Here is a 23573-nt window from a genome sequence, read left to right on the forward strand (position 1 = left end):
CAATAAAGCCCCATTACTATCTACAATACTTTCTCTTATACACTGGTATATATTTATATGGGCCAGACAAAACTATAATCATATGTATTTATTTGTTATTGTGAACTTACACCTTGCAATTTTTCTCCTTAGGTCTGCAAGGAGGTGTGGTTAATGCCTTCTTAAGTCAATCCAGCGTTGCTGGAGTTGCTCAATGGAGCACTTGCTGCCTAGTCTACACCTGATATATACAATTGCAGCCCTGTAGGCTGCATTCTTGTCCGCATTGCTCACATATTGGGGTGCTGGACACAAAAAATGGTTCATCACTTTCGGTAGTGCCCCCAGTTCCATTTGGGATAAACTGGCTGCCCGCATGTCTCCTCACTGATTGGCTATCAAGCCATGTGTGGGTATAGGTATATAAGTTGCGGATGCCTTCTATACCATATCTAAAATGGTGGATTTCCTTTCACTTGTTCCTAATGGAGCGAGAGTGCAAGTCAAAATTATTTTTGTGTGTTTCGCTTGTGTTTGTGTGTGTCACTATTTTGCCAGTTTGCTCTACTAAATGCCCTGTGTTGAGAATAATGGTTATTTGTACATTTTTGTTATTTGTACATTTATTGGAAACATTACATTTTAAGTAAACTCAAAATGTACTTATATGTAACGTAAGATGAAATAACATTTTCCTCAAATAATCTTGCGAATCTGGAGAACTAGAATTGATATCATCTTTCTCCTAGCTGCAACGTTGGCCTCTTTCACCCATGAGACTCCACATGGCATTATGGTGAAATATCACACACAGAGCAATGAAGTTGCAAAAAAAAGCATTATACATTAGGGATTCACCAGACCGGTCAAGACATTAGAATATTGCTTTTAAAAGCCCAAAAGTCTGATCTGGAAGGTATGCACAGAATTGTATGTGATCTCTTGCTCTAAGTGTGAATTTAAAATGGAAGTGAGAAGCCAATGAAGAAAATGATAAGCATTGTCTCCTTTGAAGTGAGAAAATATATGAGTATACATAGTATTTTCAAACCAATGAAGGAGAGAGACCATAATACAAAGTGTTAACATTTTGCAAAGGTGCTAAACCAATTTTTATTAGTCCAATGTATACAAATCTATTAATGGGAAAAAACATACCATAAACAATTAGGTTACTGACAAAAGTACCTATCAGCTATCCATCGCCATGGCTGAAGGAAAAATAGTCATGGGTGCTTCTTAGCAGGGCCGTCTTTCCGACTGGGCACGATGGGCAGGTGCCCGGGGGCTCCGCGGGCAATGGGGCTCCAGGCAGGTCTCTCAATGAAAATAAAAAATCCTGTAAGAAAACAACAACAAAAAAAAGCTTACCTTTTGCGGTCACCTGTATATGTATATATATATATATATATATATATATATATATATATATATATATGTATTTATTTATAACACATAAATATATATACATATATATACACATATATATACATATATATATATATATACATATATACATATATATGTAAATATATTTAAAACACATAAATATATATATACATATATACATATACATATATATATATATACATACACACACATATAAATATATATATATATATATATATACATATATATTCATATATATACATATACAAGTTAACCCGTGCATGATACTCATGCATTCTAGTCAAATCAAGATACTTAAGGTCTTAAAAAGGTTTTTGTCATGCATTTGGGCCTAGCCCAGGCCTCCTCAGGGGAAGATCGTTACTTCCCGATGCAAGCGCCCTTTTTAAAGTGTGTTCATGAGGTAAAATTACCTCATGAAAATGAGTTTGACCCCTTAACTCGTAAATTTAGCCTTTACTACCCCTCCCACGGGGGGAAGGGGGGATGATGGAAGTTAACTGACTTCACTATTCTAATTTTTTGGTAAAATAATGTCAGTATACCAAATTTCAGGTCAATTGGATGAGCCCTTTCTGAGAAAATAGTTTTTTCCACACACACACACATACACACACTAACGCACGCCTCTACACATGTGTGTTCATGAGGTAAAATTACCTCACGAAAATGAGTTTGAGCCCTACCAAATTTCAGCCCTTTTTGAATTTTTTTTCCCACACACACTAAGAATTTAGTAGGTCAGTGTATAACTCTGCCCAGCAGGTGGCGCTGCAACTTGTTTTTTTTTTTTTCACACACACACAGATGCCACTAAGCATTTATATATTAGATATATATATATTTGGGGCTAGGCCAGGCCTCCTCAGGGGAAGAGCGGTACTTCCCGACGTAAGCGCCCTTTTTTAACGTGGTTTTGTCCACATGTCACCCCCTCATCATTCTTCTCCATCACCTCATCCTTCATCTTCATCGCCACATCCTTAATCTCCATCGTCTTACTGTTCTAAAACCTCTCGATTAGAGATGGGCGGGTCCGGTTCTCCGAGAACAAAAAATTAGAGTTATGCTGTCAGCAACAACAACAAAACAGCAAAGAACTCTGCTTCCTAAACAGATGACATCACAAATCCCCAAGGCGAGTCCAAGGGTGTTGGTGGTTGTGAAGCCTGACCTTCCCATCACTGTACGGGAAGAGGTGACTCCATCCAGCATTTGCAGCACGCCCTCTGCATATGCTGGAAGGATCACCCACAGTCCAGTTACAGATTTGGCTAATGAAGGTGTGAATGTTGTACACCGGGAGGAGGATATTGATGTAGCTGGCGCTGAGGAGGATGTTGATGATTATGATGCAGACAAATACCAAATTGCCTTTCTCAATTTCTATTTATATTCTAGATTACATAAAGGCTGAATAGTTTTCTATTTTACTCCTAGTGGAGAGGGGATCTGATGCAGACAGATACCAAACAGCCTTTGTCCATTTCTTTGTATATTTGAATTTCTAGTTCTACAGTCTATGCAGGCTGCTTTTTTTATATTCAACTACAAGTGTAGGGCGGGGGGGGGGGGGGGGGAGTATAGATAGCCACCAAAGTAACGTGGTCCATTTAATTTCACTTTCTAGCTCCACAGTCTGTGCAGCCTGCTTTTTTAATCTTTAAAGTATTTACAAGCCTTCCAATCTAAATTAACTAGAGGTGGTGACGTGCTAGAACTCCACCCTCTATATGCTGCAGAGGATGGAGGAGCATCAAAAGGCCATTCAAGCCTACACAGCCACCTACGACATAGGAAAAGGAGTGTGGATGCGCCTGAGTCAAGCGCACTGGAGAATGATTTCTGTGTTGTGCAAGGTTCTGCAGCCATTTGAACTTGCCACACGAGAAGTCAGTTCCGAAACTGCCAGCTTGAGTCAGGTGATTCCCCTGATCAGGCTTTTGCAGAAGCAGCTGGAGAAAGTGATGGAGGAGCTGGTACACCATTGCGATTCCACCAAGCATGTAGCTCTTGTGGATGAAGCACTTTGTACGCTTTGCCAGGATCTGAGGGTGGTCAGTCTTTTAAAGTCAGAGGAATACATTCTGGCCACCGTTCTCGATCCTCGGTTTAAAGCGTATGTTGTGTCTCTGTTTCCGGCGGACACAAGTCTACAGCGGTGCAAAGACCTGCTGGTCAGGAGATTGTCCTCTGAAGAGGACCGTGACATGCCACCAGCTCCACCTTCATTTTCATCACTGTTTGTGCAGTTCCAAAAAAGAGGAACTGCCATTTCTATTGCAACCTTCTTTCTTTCTGTATTTCCTGTGTCCTGTGGTCTGTTCTGCTAAGGGCATTGTTATTTCCAAGTTATCCAAAAGTTAAAAAAAAATAAAATTAATTTTTATAAAAAAAAATATAAAAAATTAATTTAAAAAAAATAAATAAAAAATTTTCCAACATTAATTGTAAAAAATATTATAAAATTTTAAAAAATATAGCTTGTACTCCTATTTAAAAGTCTAACTACGATCATTCACTGTTGCTGTACCCAAAAATAATAGGCACTGCTATTAAAGTACAGTCCAGTGGTACTCTCCTGTGCCGCAGATAATTTGTAAAAGCTTTGCCGAGTGTGTGTAGTTATGTATCACAGGTTTTAAGAAGAGGCACAACACTGACAACCTGTTAGAGAAACTGAGGGAAATAATCTCTCTGTGGCTCACCCCACTTAGACTCTCCTAGGGATTGGAATAACTGCCATTTCTATTACTACCTTCTTTCTTTCTCTATTTAAAAGAAACTAAATAACTGCCATTTCTAGTACTACCTTCTTTCTTTCTCTATTTAAAAGAAACTAAATAACTGCAATTTCTAGTACAACCTTCTTTCTTTCTCTATTTAAAAAAACAAACAAACTGTAATTTCTATTACTACGTTAATTGTTTGTGCAGTCACAAAAAAGAGGAACTGCGCCCTTAACTGCTATGCTGGTTTTAGATGTCCATTCGGTGTCCGCCATCTGTTCCCTGGAATTCAGACCAGTTGAGTTTTTTTTTTATTATATTGTGGCCCCGGTATTAAATTGGGTACCGGGGCCACTCCACTACGCAGTCCAGATACTTGTTTGGTGGAATTCAGACCAGTTGATGGTTTTCTTATTATATTGTGGTGACCACTCCTCTACGCAGTCCAGGTACATTTTTTGGTGCGATTCAGACCAGTTGATGGTTTTCTTATTATATTGTGGTGACCACTCCTCTACGCAGTCCAGATACATTTTTTGGTGCGATTAAGACCAGTTCAGGGTTTTTAAATTATATTGTGGTGACTACTCCTCTACGCAGTCCAGGTACATTTTTTGGTGCGATTCAGACCAGTTGATGGTTTTCTTATTATATTGTGGTGACCACTCCTCTACGCAGTCCAGATACATGTTTTGGTGCGATTAAGACCAGTTCAGGGTTTTTAAATTATATTGTGGTGACCACTCCTCTACGCAGTCCAGATACATTTTTTGGTGTGATTAAGACCAGTTCAGGGTTTTTAAATTATATTGTGGTGACCACTCCTCTACGCCGTCCAGGTACATTTTTTGGTGCGATTCAGACCAGTTGATGGTTTTTTTATTATATTGTGGGGACCACTCCACTACGCAGTCCAGAAAGATACCTCGTTGCAACGTTTTGGACTAATAACAATATTGTGAGGTGTTCAGAATACACTGTAAATTAGTGGAAATGATTGTTATTAAATGTTATTGAGGTAAATAATAGCGTAGGAGTGAAAATAAGCCCAAAAACTTGATTTTTGAACTTTTTATGCTTTTTTCCAAAAAAATCCGAATCCAAAACCTTAAATCCGAACCAAAACCTTTCGGCAGGTGTTTTGGGAAACAAATCTGAACCCAAAACCTCAAGAAAATCCGAATACAAAACACGAGACACCAAAAGTCGCCGGTGCACATCCCTAGTGTTGGTATTGCTGTAAGGATGTTTCACATGAGATGACATGAGGTAGAAGCCAATAGCGAAGGATCACTTCAGTATCTGACATCCAAAAGAGACTGACACATGGCCTGAAGACACCCTCACTGGGCTGGCGATAGTGTACCATGATGACTGTGGTCCTCCAGATTCATTGCTTCTGCAATGATTGGCAGAGGACCACAAGATGGAGGGAGAAATAAATATTATCTTATGCAATGAGAATGTTTGTGTCCCATTTGTAATTACATATTATAGACCATACATACTTACAGCTAACAAAGCTTGGTCCATGGTAATATTTTGGGCAGCACGGTGGCTTAGTGGTTAGCACTTCTGCCTCAGAGCACTGGGGTCATGAGTTCAATTCCCGACCATGGCCTTATATGTGTGAAGTTTGTATGTTCTGCCTGTGTTTGCGTGGGTTTCCTCTGAGTGCTCCGGTTTCCTCCCATATTCCAAAAACATACTAGTAGGTTAATTGGCTGCTATTAAATTGTGCTTAGTCTCTCTCTGTCTGTGTGTATTTTGGGGAATTTAGACTGTAAGCCCCAATGGGGCAGGGACTGATGTGAATGAGTTCTCTGTACAGTGCTGTGGAATTAGTGGCGCTACATAAATAAATGGTGATGATGATGGTGATAAGGTTTAAGGTTCTGTGTTAAAAAACAAAATCAGTATAATAAAGTTTGTAATGTTTTTTTTATATAAAAAAAACATCTAATGAAAAAAATAAAACCGCACTGATAATGTATGGAAGTCACTGAACATAAAAAAAATTACATTTATAAAAATATCTTGAAATGCAAATGTCTGGAAATGCTTTGAGAAGGTCAGAAAAACAATTTCAAACATCCACACATGCTAATGTATGCAATGCTTTCCAATTAGAATAAAATAATTTTGTTTTGTCGCTACTGAGAAACACATGTGAAAGTTTCTCCTACCTTTTTCCAGAATGCAGTTAGCATTTAATTGTTTTATTTTGGAAACAAAATGGCACAATGATCTTATATAGTGTTGTTTAATGAGATGAGTGGTGTTAGGTGTGCAGGTGAATTGTCAATAATCCCATTAGATTGTGAGAGTGAATATCATGTTTGGTCATCACTATTATCCAGCCTCGGACTGGCCCGCCGGGCAGCCGGACTATCCATCGTTAGGCCTGGCGGGGTTGAAGCTCCGCCCCCTCCGCTGTTGGGGCGGAGCTTACCGGAGTTCAGATGTCAACGGGGGTGCACTGTATTATTGAATAACCAGCGCCTCCGGCAAGGCACAGCAGGGCCGTAACGAGGGTGGTGCGGCCGGTGCGACCGCCCAGGGCGCAATGCCGAGGGGGCGCAACGGCGGCCCGCTCTTTGCTGTGCACAACTATGTGAAACATACCCAGCTGTAAAGCTTGCTGGAGACACCAGCAGGATTGTTTACAATCAGGATTACCCCCGTATTTCTGTATATGTGGCCGCATGCTGCCTGCTTCTGTATAGAAGCAGCATGCGACCACTCATCACACAGGCGCGCCCCCTGACCTCTCAGCTCCTCCTCTACATTGTGAATGGCTCCTTCCCCTGCTTTTCTGCTGTTTCCACTCCTCCCTCACCGTGTGTCTGCCTGTCTGTCTTTATTTATCTATCACCACGTCTCTTCTCCCTCTTTCCTCTCCCCCCTCCTTTTCTGTGTGTGTCTGTACTTTTCTTAGTTAGTTCACTTTTTACATGGACTCGTATCTTCCAGCTTCTTCATCAGACAAGATTAGCAGCGCGAGGTAACCCATCCATTATCATGTTTCTGATTAGACCAATAACGCTATATATGCAGTCAGAGAATGCCAGTGTCTGACTTATGAAGCGTGGAAGAGAGGTCACTGTTAAATACCTTTACTTTGTTCCAGGCAGATATATAGCTTTGTAATTCTGGAGATTCATGACACTGTGACCTGACCTCTGCAGTCAGTATGGGAAGACCATGTGAAATGGAGCAGTCTGTCCCACTTACAAATATGGCCAGTCTCATCATCAAAACATCCTGTACAGCAGCAGTCACTAAAACTTTTCTACTGTGTCATGTCTGCACAGTGTTGCTCTTTTTCCAAACAGATGAGGGGTTCTAAGAAATGAATTACTTAAGTAACCTATATAAGTATTTTCTGTTCATACAGTTGAATAAAATAAGAGTTCTACAATTCATCATCATCATCGCCATTTATTTATACAGGGCCACTAATTCCGCAGCACTGTACAGAGAACTCACTCACATCTGTCTCAGCCCCATTGGAGCTTACAGTCTAAATTCCCTAACATACCCACACACACACAGAGAGAGACTATGGTAAATTTGATAGCAGTGTGACCTCCCAGGGCACAATATAGAGCGTTTGTCACGGCTGGGAAAGGCAACCTACACCTAACAAGATAGGGTTGGGGGGTGAGGGGGGCGCCATTGCTCTTTCTCGCCCAGGGCACTAAAATCTCTAGTTACGGCTCTGAGGCACAGGTTACGCGATCTCCTGCTGACTCGCTGGTCATGTGCATGGCCGGATTAAGGGGGGGGCACAGGGGGCACGCGCCCCGGGCCCCCTCTCTCTGAGGGCCCCCCGCCGACTGCAGGACCCCCTCTGCTGACAGCAGCCGCGGTGCTGCTGACAGAGTAAGCGCATGTGTCAGTGAAGACCCCGCCGGCCGCCGCATCTGACAGCTGTCAGTAGTTAGCCACTGCACTGCTGGAGCTCTGACGGGTAACACTGACATCCTGCCTTAGCAGCGAGCAGCTGCACGAGTGATATGTTCAGAGGGGAAGCCGCAAGAGCAGATCTCCTCTACAGAGAGTACAGCTTCCACGGCAATGGGACATAGAGAACAGCTAAGTGTTTCTCAAGTTGAACAGCTAACCAAGACCCCCCATAAGCAGATCTCTCGAACTAGTGAGTACACCTCTGACTCACGGACGACCGTGCGACAGGTCTCATACAGGGGACAACATCATTAGCGGTTCCAGAGCTTGCAGGAGCATGAAACAGTAAGTGCATATCTTACTTAACATGAACTCAGTTCCTGGGAATGGCAGGGGGGTCTGCCCGCTAAGCACTTGGGACCGGCTTTCCTACTGCTAAGCAGCCATTTTCCTTTTTCTTTTTTTTTTAAAAATCCTGCACATGTGGCCTGCTGTATTTTGGCAAGATCTTCCCAAAGTCTGTGCCTGGTCGTCTGGTGCCATTTTTACAGCACGCTGTATATCAGAATGCTTTTATCATCTGTTGCATTTAGTGTGGTAGGCCCTGTATTTCCTTTAGGTACAATTTATTTGGCATCCCTACATTATCCCTGTGTGACTGTGTATGCTGCTATTCTCAGTGTTTTACATTTCACAATCTGTCTAAGAGAGACACTTCCAAGACTTAGGGATCCACTGGATAGTCTGTGCTTTCACTATACCTGTGTTACATGTAATACTAAATTTTCTTGTGGACACACAGACATGTTCCGCTGCAGCAGGTCTCCTTTATTGGAGAGAACAGCTTGTGCAGCTATAATACTTAAGCAGTGAGTAGAGCTCTATGCATGGTGTAGACGACTTACAAGACTAAAGAGTCTCCTGAATAGTCTGTACAGTACTATACTGGTTCCTTAAGTAATTCTCATTTATCTTTTGGACAGTCTGACCCGGATGCCCTTTGTACTGGGTGTGAGACTGAGTGTTGTGGTCAGTGCTTTTCTGCGGCCATAAAGGAATTGGCTTGACTACATCACTGACAACAATCATAGCTGAACTCAAGTAATGTCTCAGACCAGTGAGGTAGGTTTACCTTTTTCCTTCTCAACACACATACCTAAGTTGCGGTCAGACAGCATCTGGCAGCTAAAAAAAATCCTACACATGTGGCCTGGCTACATTTGACATATTTAATCAAGCAGTCAAGTAATAATCATGCTATGAAGGGTCTTCTTAAATATGTATATACATATGTTTATTTTTTTTTATCAGCTACATCTCAATAAATATACATTGAACATTAAAATTAATGTTTCATTAGTAAAGTAATCACATAAGCCAGCCACTTATATTAAAGCTTGAATGAGAAATATATATATATATATATATATATATATATATATATTGCCCTACATGGGCTGACCACACCCCCTTGACTGGCCACACCCACTCTTACAGTTGGCCACGCCCCAATGTAGTGGGCCCCTATCACTGCATTCCCCCGGTAGGCCCTTCATGCCCCAGTCCGACACTGCTATCATCCATCAGTAGCAGCTGTCCTGGAGCGGGTGCAAACCTTGCATCTGAAAAGAAGCGTACTTCGGAGTACTCAGAACTTGAATCGGCATGGGAACGGCCGCTTCTGAGCAATTTCTCATAAGATACAGAACGCAATGGAACTTCTGAAGATGAATCAGGCCCATTGAATACAATACACTGGTGAATGGAAATTGTAGAAGTTAATTTCACAGGCATGTTGAAATATAAAGTGTATCCATTAAGATTTGCATCTCTTTGTTATATTATGCAATATATATTAAAATAGTTATTAAATAATAACAATACTTGCTATTACTAAAGCTATTAAATTATAACAAAAAAATATGATGATTCCTATTGTAATTGGAGATCATGCTGATAAATAGTTTTGCTCTTCATTTGATTGTACATTAAGGGCTAGATTTACTAAGCTGCGGGTTTGACAAAGTGGGGATGTTGCCTATAGCAACCAATCAGATTCTAGCTTTCCTTTATTTAGTACCTTCTACAAAATGATAGCTAGAATCTGATTGGTTGCTATAGGCAACATCCCCACTTTTTCAAACCCGCAGCTTAGTAAATCTAGCCCTAAGTATGCTTTTTAGGAACTGATATATAAGATACTGATATATAAAAAATGAATGAGATAATTATATACCTGCTAGAGAAGCTACTCAAAGGAAGCTCCTAAAAGTAACAGAATTATTAAGATTTGAGTTGACAAATACCACTGATTATTTTTTTGATCAATATTATTCAGGTACCATCCCATAAAAAAACATATTAATAATACATTTTGCAATGACCAATTTGCAAAACAATAAAGTTGCATATACATTTACAGCACCACGCTTTTTAATATTTTGCTTTGTACCCTTGTCATTCAATGCTATTTTCATTTAATATTAATAGAAAGGGATGGAGATTATGCGCTCACCTCCTGGTGATTGCAGGAGCTGCAAACAGAGCCAGGGATCCCTCCCTAGTAATACAATAACATGCAGAGATTATCTTATGCGCTCACTGACTAAATAAAAACAATGATTCTATTATAAAATGTATAATGACCTCTACTATGAATCAATAAATACTTATTTTATTGTCCCTATGTGATCAAACTATAGGTAAAAACAGCATGTAATAACAACAGATTAAAACAATGAATATATATACACTCAAGTATTCCCCTGGATAAGCCAAGGTGGATAAAACAGGCACTGAAATCTATTAACAGTGGATAGATCACAGAATCAAATATACATTTTCCTGACTTGCTAAAAACAGAAAATCCAAATAACAGTAATATATTGGGTGCTGCCGATATGATGTAATGATAGTGTTCAAATAAGGTCCAATTCCAGTAATGGAGGGTGTATTGAAGATAATGTACCTAATAGAGGATGGTATTGATTGATATATATCCCACAATTGGTGGGGCCAATACTTGCGATTGCGTGGCTGGGAGTGATAAAGTCAGTCTCTTGTAGCGGTCCTGCTGCTGGATTGCAGCGTGTAGCGTGCAGATTAGTGTTCCAGATAATCCAGACAGCAGTGGGTGATCAATTCCACTACTGTGAGGGTGAGTGAGAGGTCCACAGGACCCGTGTCGCTCGCTTTCGGTTCTGGCTTGCGCGTCTGAGGTCACTTCCGGTTGGTTACTATTGGCCAATAGATGAAATGTGGGCGGAGTCCCAATGCATTTCGTCTTAGAAGACTTTCTCAAGGGAGGTAATTGCGATGTTGGTAGATGTTCATTTATAGAGCTCCCAATTGTGTATTGATCTCTGATTGGGTGATCACGCTATTAATGTATCTTTGATCCGTGGTGATCGCGCTATCAGTGTAACTTGGATCCGTAGTATACCTTAATTCTCCACCACATATGGGCCAACAATGGCTGGGCGACAAACCTGGTGCTCTGGTAAAGGTATATTGATGATGTGCTGATCATTTGGAAGGGATCTGAGAATGACCTATTTCAATTTATAAGACAGATTAATGACAACCAATATGGTCTTCAATTCACAGCCAACTATAGCCATTTATCAATTGAGTTTTTAGACCTCGAGATAATCATTCAGAATGAACAACTAGCCACCCGTACATTTAGAAAACAAGTAGATGTAAACAGTTTCATCCTATCCAACAGTAACCACCATCCTAACTGGCTAAAGAGCATTCCCTTTAGCCAGTTCACAAGTATTCGCCGTAACTGTACAAACATGAATGATTACATCACACAAAGTGACATTATGAAACAACAGTTTCTAGAAAAACAGTATAATGAAAAAACTATAGACGAGGCCTATCAGAAAGTGAAGAGTACAAGTAGGAACGATCTTTTGAAGTATAAAAATACATTAGAGACAAATGGCACCATATCTCCCAAGATAAACAAACCAGAACCCATTTACTTTGTATCCAACTACTCGGGAGATGCAATCCACATTAAGAGAATTCTATACAAGCATTGGAATATCCTTAAACAAGATTCAGTATTATTCAGTATTAGGCCAGATACTTCCCAAGTACCCACAATTGGTTTTTAAAAAGGCACCTGATATAAAAAAATCGATCACATCCAGCTACATCCCTGTCAATACCCCATGTACAGATTCTAACTGGCTTAGCCAACAGGTACCCACAAGAGGTTTCTATTGTGGGACATGTTCTAACTGTAAAACGTTAAAATGCAGAAGCACCAAACCTGTTATTGATTATGTATCGACCTCTAATGGGAAAACCTTCAAAATACAAGAGTTCATCACTTGCAACAGCATGAATGTGGTTTATTTATTACAATGCCAATGTGGCAAACAGTACATCGGTAGAACTATTAGGACCCTTAAAACTAGGATCAGGGAGCATCTGAGGAATATCAGAATAGGATTTAAGAATCACCATTTATCCAAACACTACAATGACACCCATAATTGTAGCCATCAAGGTACATCCTTTATCGGTATCAAACAAGTGACTCAAAACTGGAGAGGGGGTAACATAATACCCAAACTGAACAGAGAAGAATCAAAAGCAATTTATTTGGTCAGAACCCTCACACCAAATGGACTGAATATAGAACTAGATCTCACCTTGCATTGACCGACAGAGTCCCCCATATGGTAGTTCTATCTGCACGGCACCTTGCCAAACCAGGCACTGATCCAATTTGTGAGGAACGAGACCTACGGCCATACCACCTTGGCCATGCCCAAACCCACCTGAACTTGGAAGCCAAGCAAGGCGGAGCTAGGTAAGTAACGGGATGGCAGACTACTCGAGAACACCTAGTGCAGTAGGAACTCGTCTCTCTATTTGGACAGTGTCAATACTGGTTTATATGGGCAGGTGGTTGTGTAGAGAAGCATACTGGGACCATCACCATAACAGATCATTATGGGATCATAACAACGCATATTGAACTACTGTGGAATCCTATATACAACTGAAAGAGGTTACATCACTAACACTATGCCTGTCAGATGCAATGGATGAATATTACCACCTTGATCCCATATGCACTAACTCATAATAAGTATTTGGTATCAGTGTGCATTCCAATCAGTATACCACTGGCTGATACACATATTAATTTTTATGTGTATAAAACCAAAACCACTTTTGTCAATATCGCTGCTAAGAATACTGAGATAACACCATAACCACTTTGTAAATATCATTGCTAAGAATATTGTTTAGACATGATAAGATGAAAATTAAGATAATTGTATTTATATTGTAATACCTACTATGCATACATATGCACATAAAAACTCCCAATTTTGTACCTTATATTTATTTGTTAAACAAACATATTATTATAACATACAGGTGATTGAATTATTACAAGAATCACATCAAGATATATGGTACATATGGGTAATCAGAAGGTCATGACATGATCTTGGATTGATACAGATTTCAGAGCTTCATTCTGCACTACAGTTCCCAGAATTCATGTAGTTTCTGTATATGAACATCTGGAGAATTAAGGTACACTACGGATCCAAGTTACACTGATAGCGCGATCACCACGGATCAAAGATACATTAATAGCGTGATCACCCAATCAGAGATCAATACACAATTGGGAGCTCTATAAATGAACATCTACCAACATCGCAATTACCTCCCTTGAGAAAGTCTTCTAAGACGAAATGCATTGGGACTCCGCCCACATTTCATCTATTGGCCAATAGTAACCAACCGGAAGTGACCTCAGACGCGCAAGCCAGAACCGAAAGCGAGCGACACGGGTCCTGTGGACCTCTCACTCACCCTCACAGTAGTGGAATTGATCACCCACTGCTGTCTGGATTATCTGGAACACTAATCTGCACGCTACACGCTGCAATCCAGCAGCAGGACCGCTACAAGAGACTGACTTTATCACTCCCAGCCACGCAATCACAAGTATTGGCCCCACCAATTGTGGGATATATATCAATCAATACCATCCTCTATTAGGTACATTATCTTCAATACACTCTCCGTTATTGGAATTGGACCTTATTTGAACACTATCATTACATCATATCGGCAGCACCCAATATATTACTGTTATTTGGATTTTCTGTTTTTAGCAAGTCAGGAAAATGTATATTTGATTCTGTGATCTATCCACTGTTAATAGATTTCAGTGCCTGTTTTATCCACCTTGGCTTATCCAGGGGAATACTTGAGTGTATATATATTCATTGTTTTAATCTGTTGTTATTACATGCTGTTTTTACCTATAGTTTGATCACATAGGGACAATAAAATAAGTATTTATTGATTCATAATAGAGGTCATTATACATTTTATAATAGAATCATTGTTTTTATTTAGTCAGTGAGCGCATAAGATAATCTCTGCATTTAATATTAATGCAGATTCAGAATTTTAATGTCAGATTTTTTGGAAGGGTTGGAGTACCCTATCACTCTCCTTTGTGAATTATAAAGACAATTTATGCCCCAGTTTTGGATTTATATGTACAGAAGTAGTTTCTTCTTGTGGGGGCTTTCTTTAAAAATTGTCCTATATTGTATCCTCATAACAAATTGGATATAATGTTTTTTTATTTGAACCCCAATACAAGGGCAGTAAAGGATAATGCCTTTTTATTTTGTATTTGTGGGTGTAATACTTCATATTATTCAGACACGGAATCAATAGTTTTCATCACCATATCTTTGTGGTTTATTGACTAGTATTAAAAAAATATGTCATAATGAGGGCTAAATGAATTTACATGTATTGAATTACCTAAAGCTTCAGGGGCTAAGGGACCATTCAGTTACATTTTCCATGCCGCCTCTTCTAAATTTCCACTTCAACCACTGTCCCACATTCCAAAGAAATATTGGTAATTTACTGGGCTTTTGATGAAATTAACTTGTCCATGTGGTGTCCAAATTCAGTGGTTGGTTTGACATTGGCAACTTATAATTTTCCTTAAAGGCAAGATCCACTATCCTATCATGAACTCCGCTTCTGATAGTGCTCTAGATTTTAGAACAAGAAGGCTATGCAATAATCTTGACAAGCTTATAGTAATATTAATGGTTGCATTTATTTTATGTAGATTTTATTGTAAAACAATACAGTTTAAATTTATTTAGACACAAGAAAAATAACTTCATCCTACAGATCTAAACAGAAATGGAAAAGGAACTATCCAACAGGAGCTTAGCTGATACTAACAACTCCCAGGAGGCAGAGTTTGTCTTAATGTAATGTGTTAGGGTCTCTTCCCTACACTACTACCCTTATGCCCTAAAGTGTGACTTTATGATTTGTAGATCAAAGTCAATATTTATGTGTCTGTAAATGTTGTGATACAAAGACTTTAGTACTCAAAAGTATATTTTACAATGCAAGGTCCACTGCTTGGGAGGAGAAATTGGAGCAGAAGATTGGGAGCACATACTAGCCATGATTCGCTGTCCATTCCTGGCTTTGTCTGCAACAGTTAGCAACCCGGAACACTTAACTGGGTAAGTATATTTTTACCATACTATAAATATGACTTTAACCACTTCATGGCTTTTCCTCCTCCATGACTAGACTCATTTTCACATTTTGCCAATGTGTTCTTTTCACTTGATTCATTTTTATATTTATTGTAATTGATAGAACTTCCTTTAGATAGAAGAGTGGAATTAATATATATTATTTTATGGCCATTATATAGGAAAATGAAAACAGTACCTTCTCTTTGATTCTTCTCCTTGAAACTTTTAAAAAATTATTGCTACTAACTAATCTTTATTCTTTTAAGTCAAGATTAGGCCATAATTGGGATGACAAATGCCGAAGTGCTGGTATTATTTGGCAGCTTGAGTCTGGCCTTCATTCTATGTGACATTAATATATTTTTCTAGTTGATGTGGAACCAGACACAGCCAATGCAGGAAAGGAGCACAGCAATAGGTCAGTGTTAGATAACAACAGGTGGAACTAGAAACAGCTAATATCGAATAGGAGGACAGCAATAGTCCAATAAGTATTAGCTTCAGCCTTAGGTAGTACACAAATGTACTGTGCCAGCACAGCAGCATGTAGTAGCAAGATATACTAGTGCACACAGACTTTTTTTGTATGCATTCTGATGTGACCTTATAATGCACATATGCTTGGGCCCATACTGTACTCTGTTCTGTCTGTACAACATGTAATATTTAGGCAGAACGTACTTACACCTAGATCCAAATCGAAATCTTGGATTTAAATACGGGCAGAACTATGGTCAAGTTCCATGCTCTTGTTTAAACCACAGCTTGCATGCAAGTTGCATTTAGGCTTGAATCAGGCACTCTATGTCTAGGCAGAATATGGACACATAGATCAGCCCCCCTCTACTAGAGAATATAATAAATAATGATTTAATCACATTTTTGTGTAATTTACAGGTCGACTTTCTAATCGTAAGTTTTATTAAAGGCAAGTCGACCTACAGTTCTCTAACCACCCCCCCAAAAAAATCACCTGAGATCACAATATCACTACAGTCACCAATTTCTCTGCAGGTAAATAACAGGAGGAATTTGATGAGTGAGATGAAACAAAAAAAATGTTTATGCAAGTCCAAGTATTGAAATGGATGGTCCCAAATGGGTAAATCGTTATTATTAATCTTTTTTTTCTAAAGAATGCACAGTGCGCCCCATACTCCAAATCCTCAACCAGCCCGATTGCAGGACAGTCCATAAAAAAATGTTAGTGACAAGCTCTTCATAGTAACCGGTGTACATTTTGTTCAGTGTCTGCTGATAGATTGCTTACTAATGGCCCTAAAATTTTGTCAATAGCTTACAATACATTAAAGCACTTAATCCAATGCCGTAACAAAATTATCTATACAATAAAGAATCTAATTTCACTGGATACAGTTAGTCATTTTGCATCCATTTTATTAATATCAATTTCAAGTATATATGTGATGTTGAATACTTTTGTGTCAAAAAAGATAAAAGTATTATAGGAGTGATACCTTTATTGGCTAACCAAAATACATTTTTATATTTGCTAGCTCTTAGAGCACAGAGGTCCCTTTATCAGGCAAGTTTACAAATGAATGACTGAGAAAAGGGCATAACATTTAAGAGATGTTACATCAAGCAATTTGTACTGGGGGTGAGGGATACATCATTAAGATAAGCCAGGTAATAAAACGGAGGTTTTTGTTACGGGTGGAAGAGTGAAAGTGCTAGGAGTTCAGAGATCTGCTCAGCCACTCTGCTGTGGGCAAGGCTTCCAAGAGGAATTCAGGGCCCCGCTACAACAACTTCATGGGGCCCCCCTTATAGTCGAGCACACTGAAAACATTTGGGCCGCCTAGTGGTGGCAGCACAAGCGTTCTAGTGAGTGTGGTCATACAATTGGGGCGTGGCTATGCAACATTGGGGCATGGCTAGCAGGTCAAAATCACTAGGCCCTGAATTCGCCGGAGTGTGACATATGTCCAAGCACTCCTGGCTTTCAGGACATCTAGCACCACAGTGTAGTATAGAAAGAATGCAGTGTGTACAGAAAGAGTTCACAGTCTTTACCTGCCCCTTACATTGAGCCAGTGGTTCCCAAACTTTCTCAGTTGAAGGCACCCTTAGGGTCACCATAATTTTTTCAAGACACCCCTAAGCCAAAATAATTATCGGGTGTCCCGTTTTTTAAGTAGTTGGGTCAAAATAACATAAGATGTATTTAGGCCTCTTCACCATCATATTGTGCCCCTTCATCATATCACTGCGCCCCTTCACCATATCACTATGTGTCCCCCTTCATCATCTCACACTCTGTGTCCCCCTTCGCCATCTTACACTCTGTGGTGTCCCCCTTTTCAATCTCACACTGTGTCCCTCTCTTCGCCATCTCACACTCTGTGTCCTCCTCTTCATCAGCTCACACTTTGTCCCCCTCTTCATCAGCTCACACTCTGTCCCCCTCTTCATCAGATCACACTCCTTCCCCCTGTTCATCAGCTCACACTCTGTCCCCCTCTTCATCAGATCACACTCTGTCCCCCTCTTCATCAGCTCACACTCTGTCCCCCTCTTCATCAGCTCTCACTCTGTCCCCCCTTCAGCATTTTTTTCCTTCTTCTTCCTCTCTTGCAAGGGTGTCCGCGATACCCCTGTGACAGCACCGTGGCACCCCAGGGAGCTGTGGCGCACACTTTGGGAACCGCTGCATTGGGCAGAACACTCACCAAAAATTGGCATTGCCCCACTAGAATCACAATATTAAACACACTCTCCTGCTCTCTCCTACCTGTTCTTCTCACTTTCACCATCTGTGGCTGCAGGTTTCTTTAGTTGCGGCTTGTCTGGATCCTGGAAGGCCTGGGGCCCTATTTAAAAATATGGGTACATTTAGATAATTCCAAACAGCCCCAGCGTTAAATCAATACCACCCACAATTAATAATTAGGCCTTCCTCCAGCTCCAACATTAAAATAATAGTATTCCCATTTAATAAATTATCCTATTTCCCTCCCTACAAACAGCCCCAGCAATAAATTAATAGTATTTACATTTCAGAAATATACCTATGTCTCGCAACCATCACTGCTATGAAATAATTCATTGTCACATTTAATAAAGAGACCTAATTCTCCCTAAACTCACCCCCACAATCAATAGCCCCCAACCACCCCATCTTAAATTAATAGTCCCCACTATTACATTGCCCCACCATCACCCCACAAGCAAAATAGCACCCATTAATTAGCCACCACCTACCTCACACACACTACATTGCCAAAAGCTCCCTGTGCCATCACACACATTATTGTGCCCCTTCATCATCATGACGCTGTGCCTCCTTATGATCACACTGTGCCCCTTCATCTCAACCATTCTATGCTCCCCTATGATCACACTGCATCCTCCACGCTGCTTTTCCCCCCTTCACCTGGCCCCCTTTATCACACTGTGCCATGCTGCTTTTGCTTCCCCCTTCTCCTGGCACCCCTTCCTCACTCTGCCATGCTGCTTTTACCCCCTTCACACTCTGCAATGCTGCTACCCCCCTCTTCTTCATCACCACACTGTGACATGCTGCTCCCCCCCCTCTTCTTCATCACCTAACTGTGCCTTTCTCTCTCCCCCCCCTTTTCTTCATCACCAAACCAAACTGTGCCTTTCTCTCTCTCCCCCCCTCTTCTTCATCTCCAAACCAAACTGGACTGTTCTCTCCCCCCTCTTCTTCATCACCAAACCAAACTGTGCCTTTCTCTCTCTCCCCCCCCCTCTTCTTCATCATCAAACTGTGCCTTTCTCTCTTCCCCCCCCTCTTCTTCATCGCCAAACTGTGCCTTTTTCTCTCTCCCTCCCTCTTCTTCATCACCAAACTGTGCCTTTCTCTCTTTCCCCCCCTCTTCTTCATCACAAAACTGTGTCTTTCTCTCTCTTCCCCCTCTTCTTCATCACCAAACTGTGCCTTTTTCTCTCTCCCTCCCTCTTCTTCATCACCAAACTCTGCCTTTCTCTCTTTCCCCCCCTCTTCTTCATCACAAAACTGTGTCTTTCTCTCTCTTCCCCCTCTTCTTCATCACCAAACTGTGCCTTTTCCCCCCCCCTCTTCTTCATCACCACACTGTGCCTTTTTCTCCCCCGTCTTCTTCATCACCAAACTGTGCCTCTCTGTCTCCTCCCACCTCTTCTTCATCACCAAACTGTGCATCTCTGTCTCCTCCCACCTCTTCTTCATCACCAAACTGTGCCTTTTCTCTCTCCCTCCCTCTTCTTCATCACCAAACTGTGCCTTTCTCTCTTTACCCCCCTCTTCTTCATCACAAAACTGTGTCTTTCTCTCTCTTCCCCCTCTTCTTCATCACCAAACAGTGCCTTTTTATCCCCCTCTTCTTCATCACCACACTGTGCCTTTTTCTCCCCCCGTATTCTTCATCACCAAACTGTGCCTCTCTGTCTCCTCCCACCTCTTCTTCATCACTAAACTGTGCATCTCTGTCTCCCCCCACCTCTTCTTCATCACCAAACTGTGCCTTTGCTCTCTCCCTCCCTCTTCTTCATCACCAAACTGTGCCTTTATCTCTTTTCCCCCTCTTCTTCATCACAAAACTGTGCCTTTCTCTCTCCCCCCCTTCTTCATCACCAAACTGTGCCTTTTTCTCCCCCTCTTCTTCATAATTAAACTGTGCCTCTCTCTCTCGCTACCCTCCTCTTCTTCATCACCAAACTGTGCCTTTTTTTCTCCCCCCCTCTTCTTCATCACCAAACTGTGCCTTTCTCTCTTTCTTTCCCCCCTACCCTCTCATCATGCTGTGCCTTTCCTCCGTTCCTTTACTTTGTATTGCCTTCTTTCATCTTTCTTTTCTTTTCTTCTCTTCTCTCTTCTGTCTACTTTCTTCTGTGCGGCGCTCCTCACTGAACGCCAGCAGTGAGGGCCCGGGCCGGGCCCCTGGCATGCCCCTCCCCTCTCAGCAGCCCTGGCTGTGGGGTGGGAAGTGTGTCTATGTAGTAGGTCATAAATCCAGGTGTTAGGTTGAGTCCTTGAGTCTATGAGTGGAATATTCTTATCAACTTGAATTCCCAGATTTTGCTCTTCCTGTCATTTTTAAAAAAACTTTCAGTATTAAGGCTTTTAAATCTGTCATACTGTGTCCTGCTCCAGAGAAGTGGCTACCCACGGGGGTGTCCAGATTCTTCTTTACTGTGTGTCTGTATAGATTCATCCTGGATTGCAGTTTCAGTTTGGTCTCTCCAATGTAAATTTCCTCAGGGCACCTTGTACACTATATTATGTATCATGTACACATTTTTCTAGCTGACACGGTACTGCAATCACTTTTTTTTTGCTACACATTCTCTTTCAAGAATATAATTTATTGTACTGTTCAGAGGACCCATACTACCATTCCTTTATAAAGACTCTTTTATTAGGTGGACCTCTGTCTATTGGACCCACAAAAAATCTCCTTTAAAATGGATTCTCTCTCATAAATACCTTAAGGAAATTACTATGCTTAATCTATAATTTTTACAGCACAAATTCGTAGTTGACCTACTTTTCTAGAATAGGTAATTCACACAATGTCACACAGTACAGTTATATTAAATAAGTCAATTAAATCTTGATGCAGATCTCAAGTTCAGTTTAATAAAATGGAATAGCTTATTCATTCTTTTCAAAACTACTTGACTCTTCAGCCATAATTTATTATATATCAGAAATATTTAAGCATGTATCAAACAGGGTATAATGTAAATCAATCATTCAGTGAGCACTTTGCAGTTTTGTGCAGTGGGATTCAGATTAACCAAAATGTATTTTAATGTCTAGATGGCTACAATTGGTAAAACGATACTGGCAGCAAATTGATGAAAAAGAAACCAGTCATGTGTCAAAAGTATCTCAAAAAGGAGGAAAGAAAAACACAATAAAGTCAGAAAAGAAGTCTTACAAAGTTCGACTGGGTAATATTTTATCTTTTGTTATCCTAGTAATGTGTAGCACGGAAAATAATTTTAAGGTGATGTAAATTAAATTTTTTATTTGCTTATTTATGGCATATGCCAATGCATATTAGCAGGGCCAGCATCAGAAATTGTGGGGCCCAGTACAATGAAGCATGCAGGCCCCCCCCCCCCCCGATGACCCCCCCTTCATGAACCAGGGCCATCTTTCCGACTGGGCACGATGGGCAGGTGCCTGGGGGCCCAGGGGGAAAGGGGGCCCAAGGCAATGAAAAAAAAAATCCTGTAGAAAAAAAAAACCAAAAAAAAATAATTACCTTTTGTGGTCACGATCCAGCTCCCTCCCTGGTCCTCTCTTCCATGAAGGGGGTCAGACTTAGGCTATTGAAAGGTAAGTTAAGGGAGGCCATAATATATATATATATATATATATTAGTATTAGGGGAGAGGGAGGGAGAGAGATACTTCAGACCTTAACTCCCGCAGTGGAACGCATATGTGTTCCACCAACAGGAAGTCCAGCATTTGGAACTTCCTGTTGGTGGATGCGTTCCACTGCTGAAGCGTCTTCGCTGCTGTCTTCAGTCTGGCTGTCACAGTGACAGCCAGGCTGAAGATAGCGGGCCCCCTGGTTAGAGTGTGCCGCCGGGCCCCCTGGTGAGCCCGGGCCCGGTACACGGGTACCCCCTGCATATTAGGGCTGCCAAGAGGAATTTGGGGCCGCGGTACAGCTACATGTTGCCTCCTTAGATGACTAGGGTAGAGTTGCTTCACCTAGGGTATGTGGTCACACTGTGTTGGGGGCATGGCCACACTGGGGCACAAGCATTTTAGGGGCTGGCCTCTACTCCCCTTTCTCCTCAGGGAGGCCTTTCTCCTCAGGGAGGTATGATTGGATAGCATATTACAGACTCAGGCAGCGGATAGTCCTGCACCCACACCCTGCAAACTATTACTATTAAATAAGCATAATGATTCTTTCAAATTCATAGTCTCTGGATTTTACCAGTTTCATTAACACCAAGTGTATTTATGTTGTCCACGTGGCTTTCTCCCCTTCTGTATCGTCTGTGCTTCTTTCAGACTTTATGTGTATTATCTACAATAATAACTTTTCTTTTGTGTATTTTTCTTCAACCTTTAATGTCTTTCTAGTGTTTGCTTTGATCAGCTAGGCAATATAGGTTATGAGTCTGATCAGTGGTCGAAGTAGGGGTTTACACGGCGGTATGCAATACCGCCACTTTTCCTATTACCTTCATTATAAAACAATAAAATGTCATTCACTTACATTCTAAACAAATACAATTATAGCACTTATGTTGTCTAAATAATTCTCAGAAGTGATTTAGAAGTAAAAAACAACAACAAATCAATATAGCTTCTTATCCTAAAACGTTATGGGCCTTATGTAGAATTGTAAGCAATTTATGTCAAATGTGTAAGGGTAAAGTATGCAACTTGTCTTCTATGCAGAGTTGCAGGTGCAAATCTTCATACTACACAAATTGCATACATTTCATTAACATATGCTTAAAGGATCTTGTGGTACCGGCCTTTGAAAGATATTAAATAAATGAAAGAAAAAAAAGTGAAATCAGCTGTAGCGCTGACAGTCTAGGTTGCAATCTACAATTTTGGGGGCCTAAAGCATAAATAAATTTAAAGGGAAATTCCATCAGTTTTCTATGGTGCACTACTGATCAGCATGCTTTGTAGTGTACCTTGAGAAAATAGTAAAAAAAAGTGCAAACACACCGTGAAAAAATAAATGTTATTGTAAATAAACACATCCCTCTTTAACCAGTTTATTTACTCGCCTATTTCCATGGGTCCAGACTGGCAGATTCTGGGTGTCCGGGTGGCATTCCAATGGTTAATAAAAAACGGGAATTGGCAGACGACGGTCAACTTGTGCTGACCAGAGTCGCGAACGCAATGACCATTATAATGCATTGTATTCTTTTGACTGGGTCCGATTTCATGCTCTATGTTCAAGGTGTATGTTTTTATACTTAATTACTTTTTTGAAAAGATTATTATTATT

At 40.7% G+C, this 23573-nt stretch overlaps 1 protein-coding gene across 2 annotated transcripts in view; it reads left to right on the plus strand.

Moving 5' to 3' along the window:
- Window positions 1-23573, plus strand: part of LOC142139997 (putative ATP-dependent RNA helicase DDX60) — a 382899-nt gene that overhangs the window by 196500 nt on the left and 162826 nt on the right. For both annotated transcript variants that reach the window (XM_075197859.1, XM_075197866.1), the window contains exons 21-22: window positions 15471-15586; window positions 21393-21526. In XM_075197859.1, coding sequence (XP_075053960.1) covers window positions 15471-15586; window positions 21393-21526 — 250 coding nt within the window. The remainder of the gene's footprint in view (window positions 1-15470; window positions 15587-21392; window positions 21527-23573) is intronic.

The sequence above is a fragment of the Mixophyes fleayi genome, chromosome 1 (assembly GCF_038048845.1).
Source record: "Mixophyes fleayi isolate aMixFle1 chromosome 1, aMixFle1.hap1, whole genome shotgun sequence".
Classification (NCBI taxonomy): Eukaryota; Metazoa; Chordata; class Amphibia; order Anura; family Limnodynastidae; genus Mixophyes; species Mixophyes fleayi.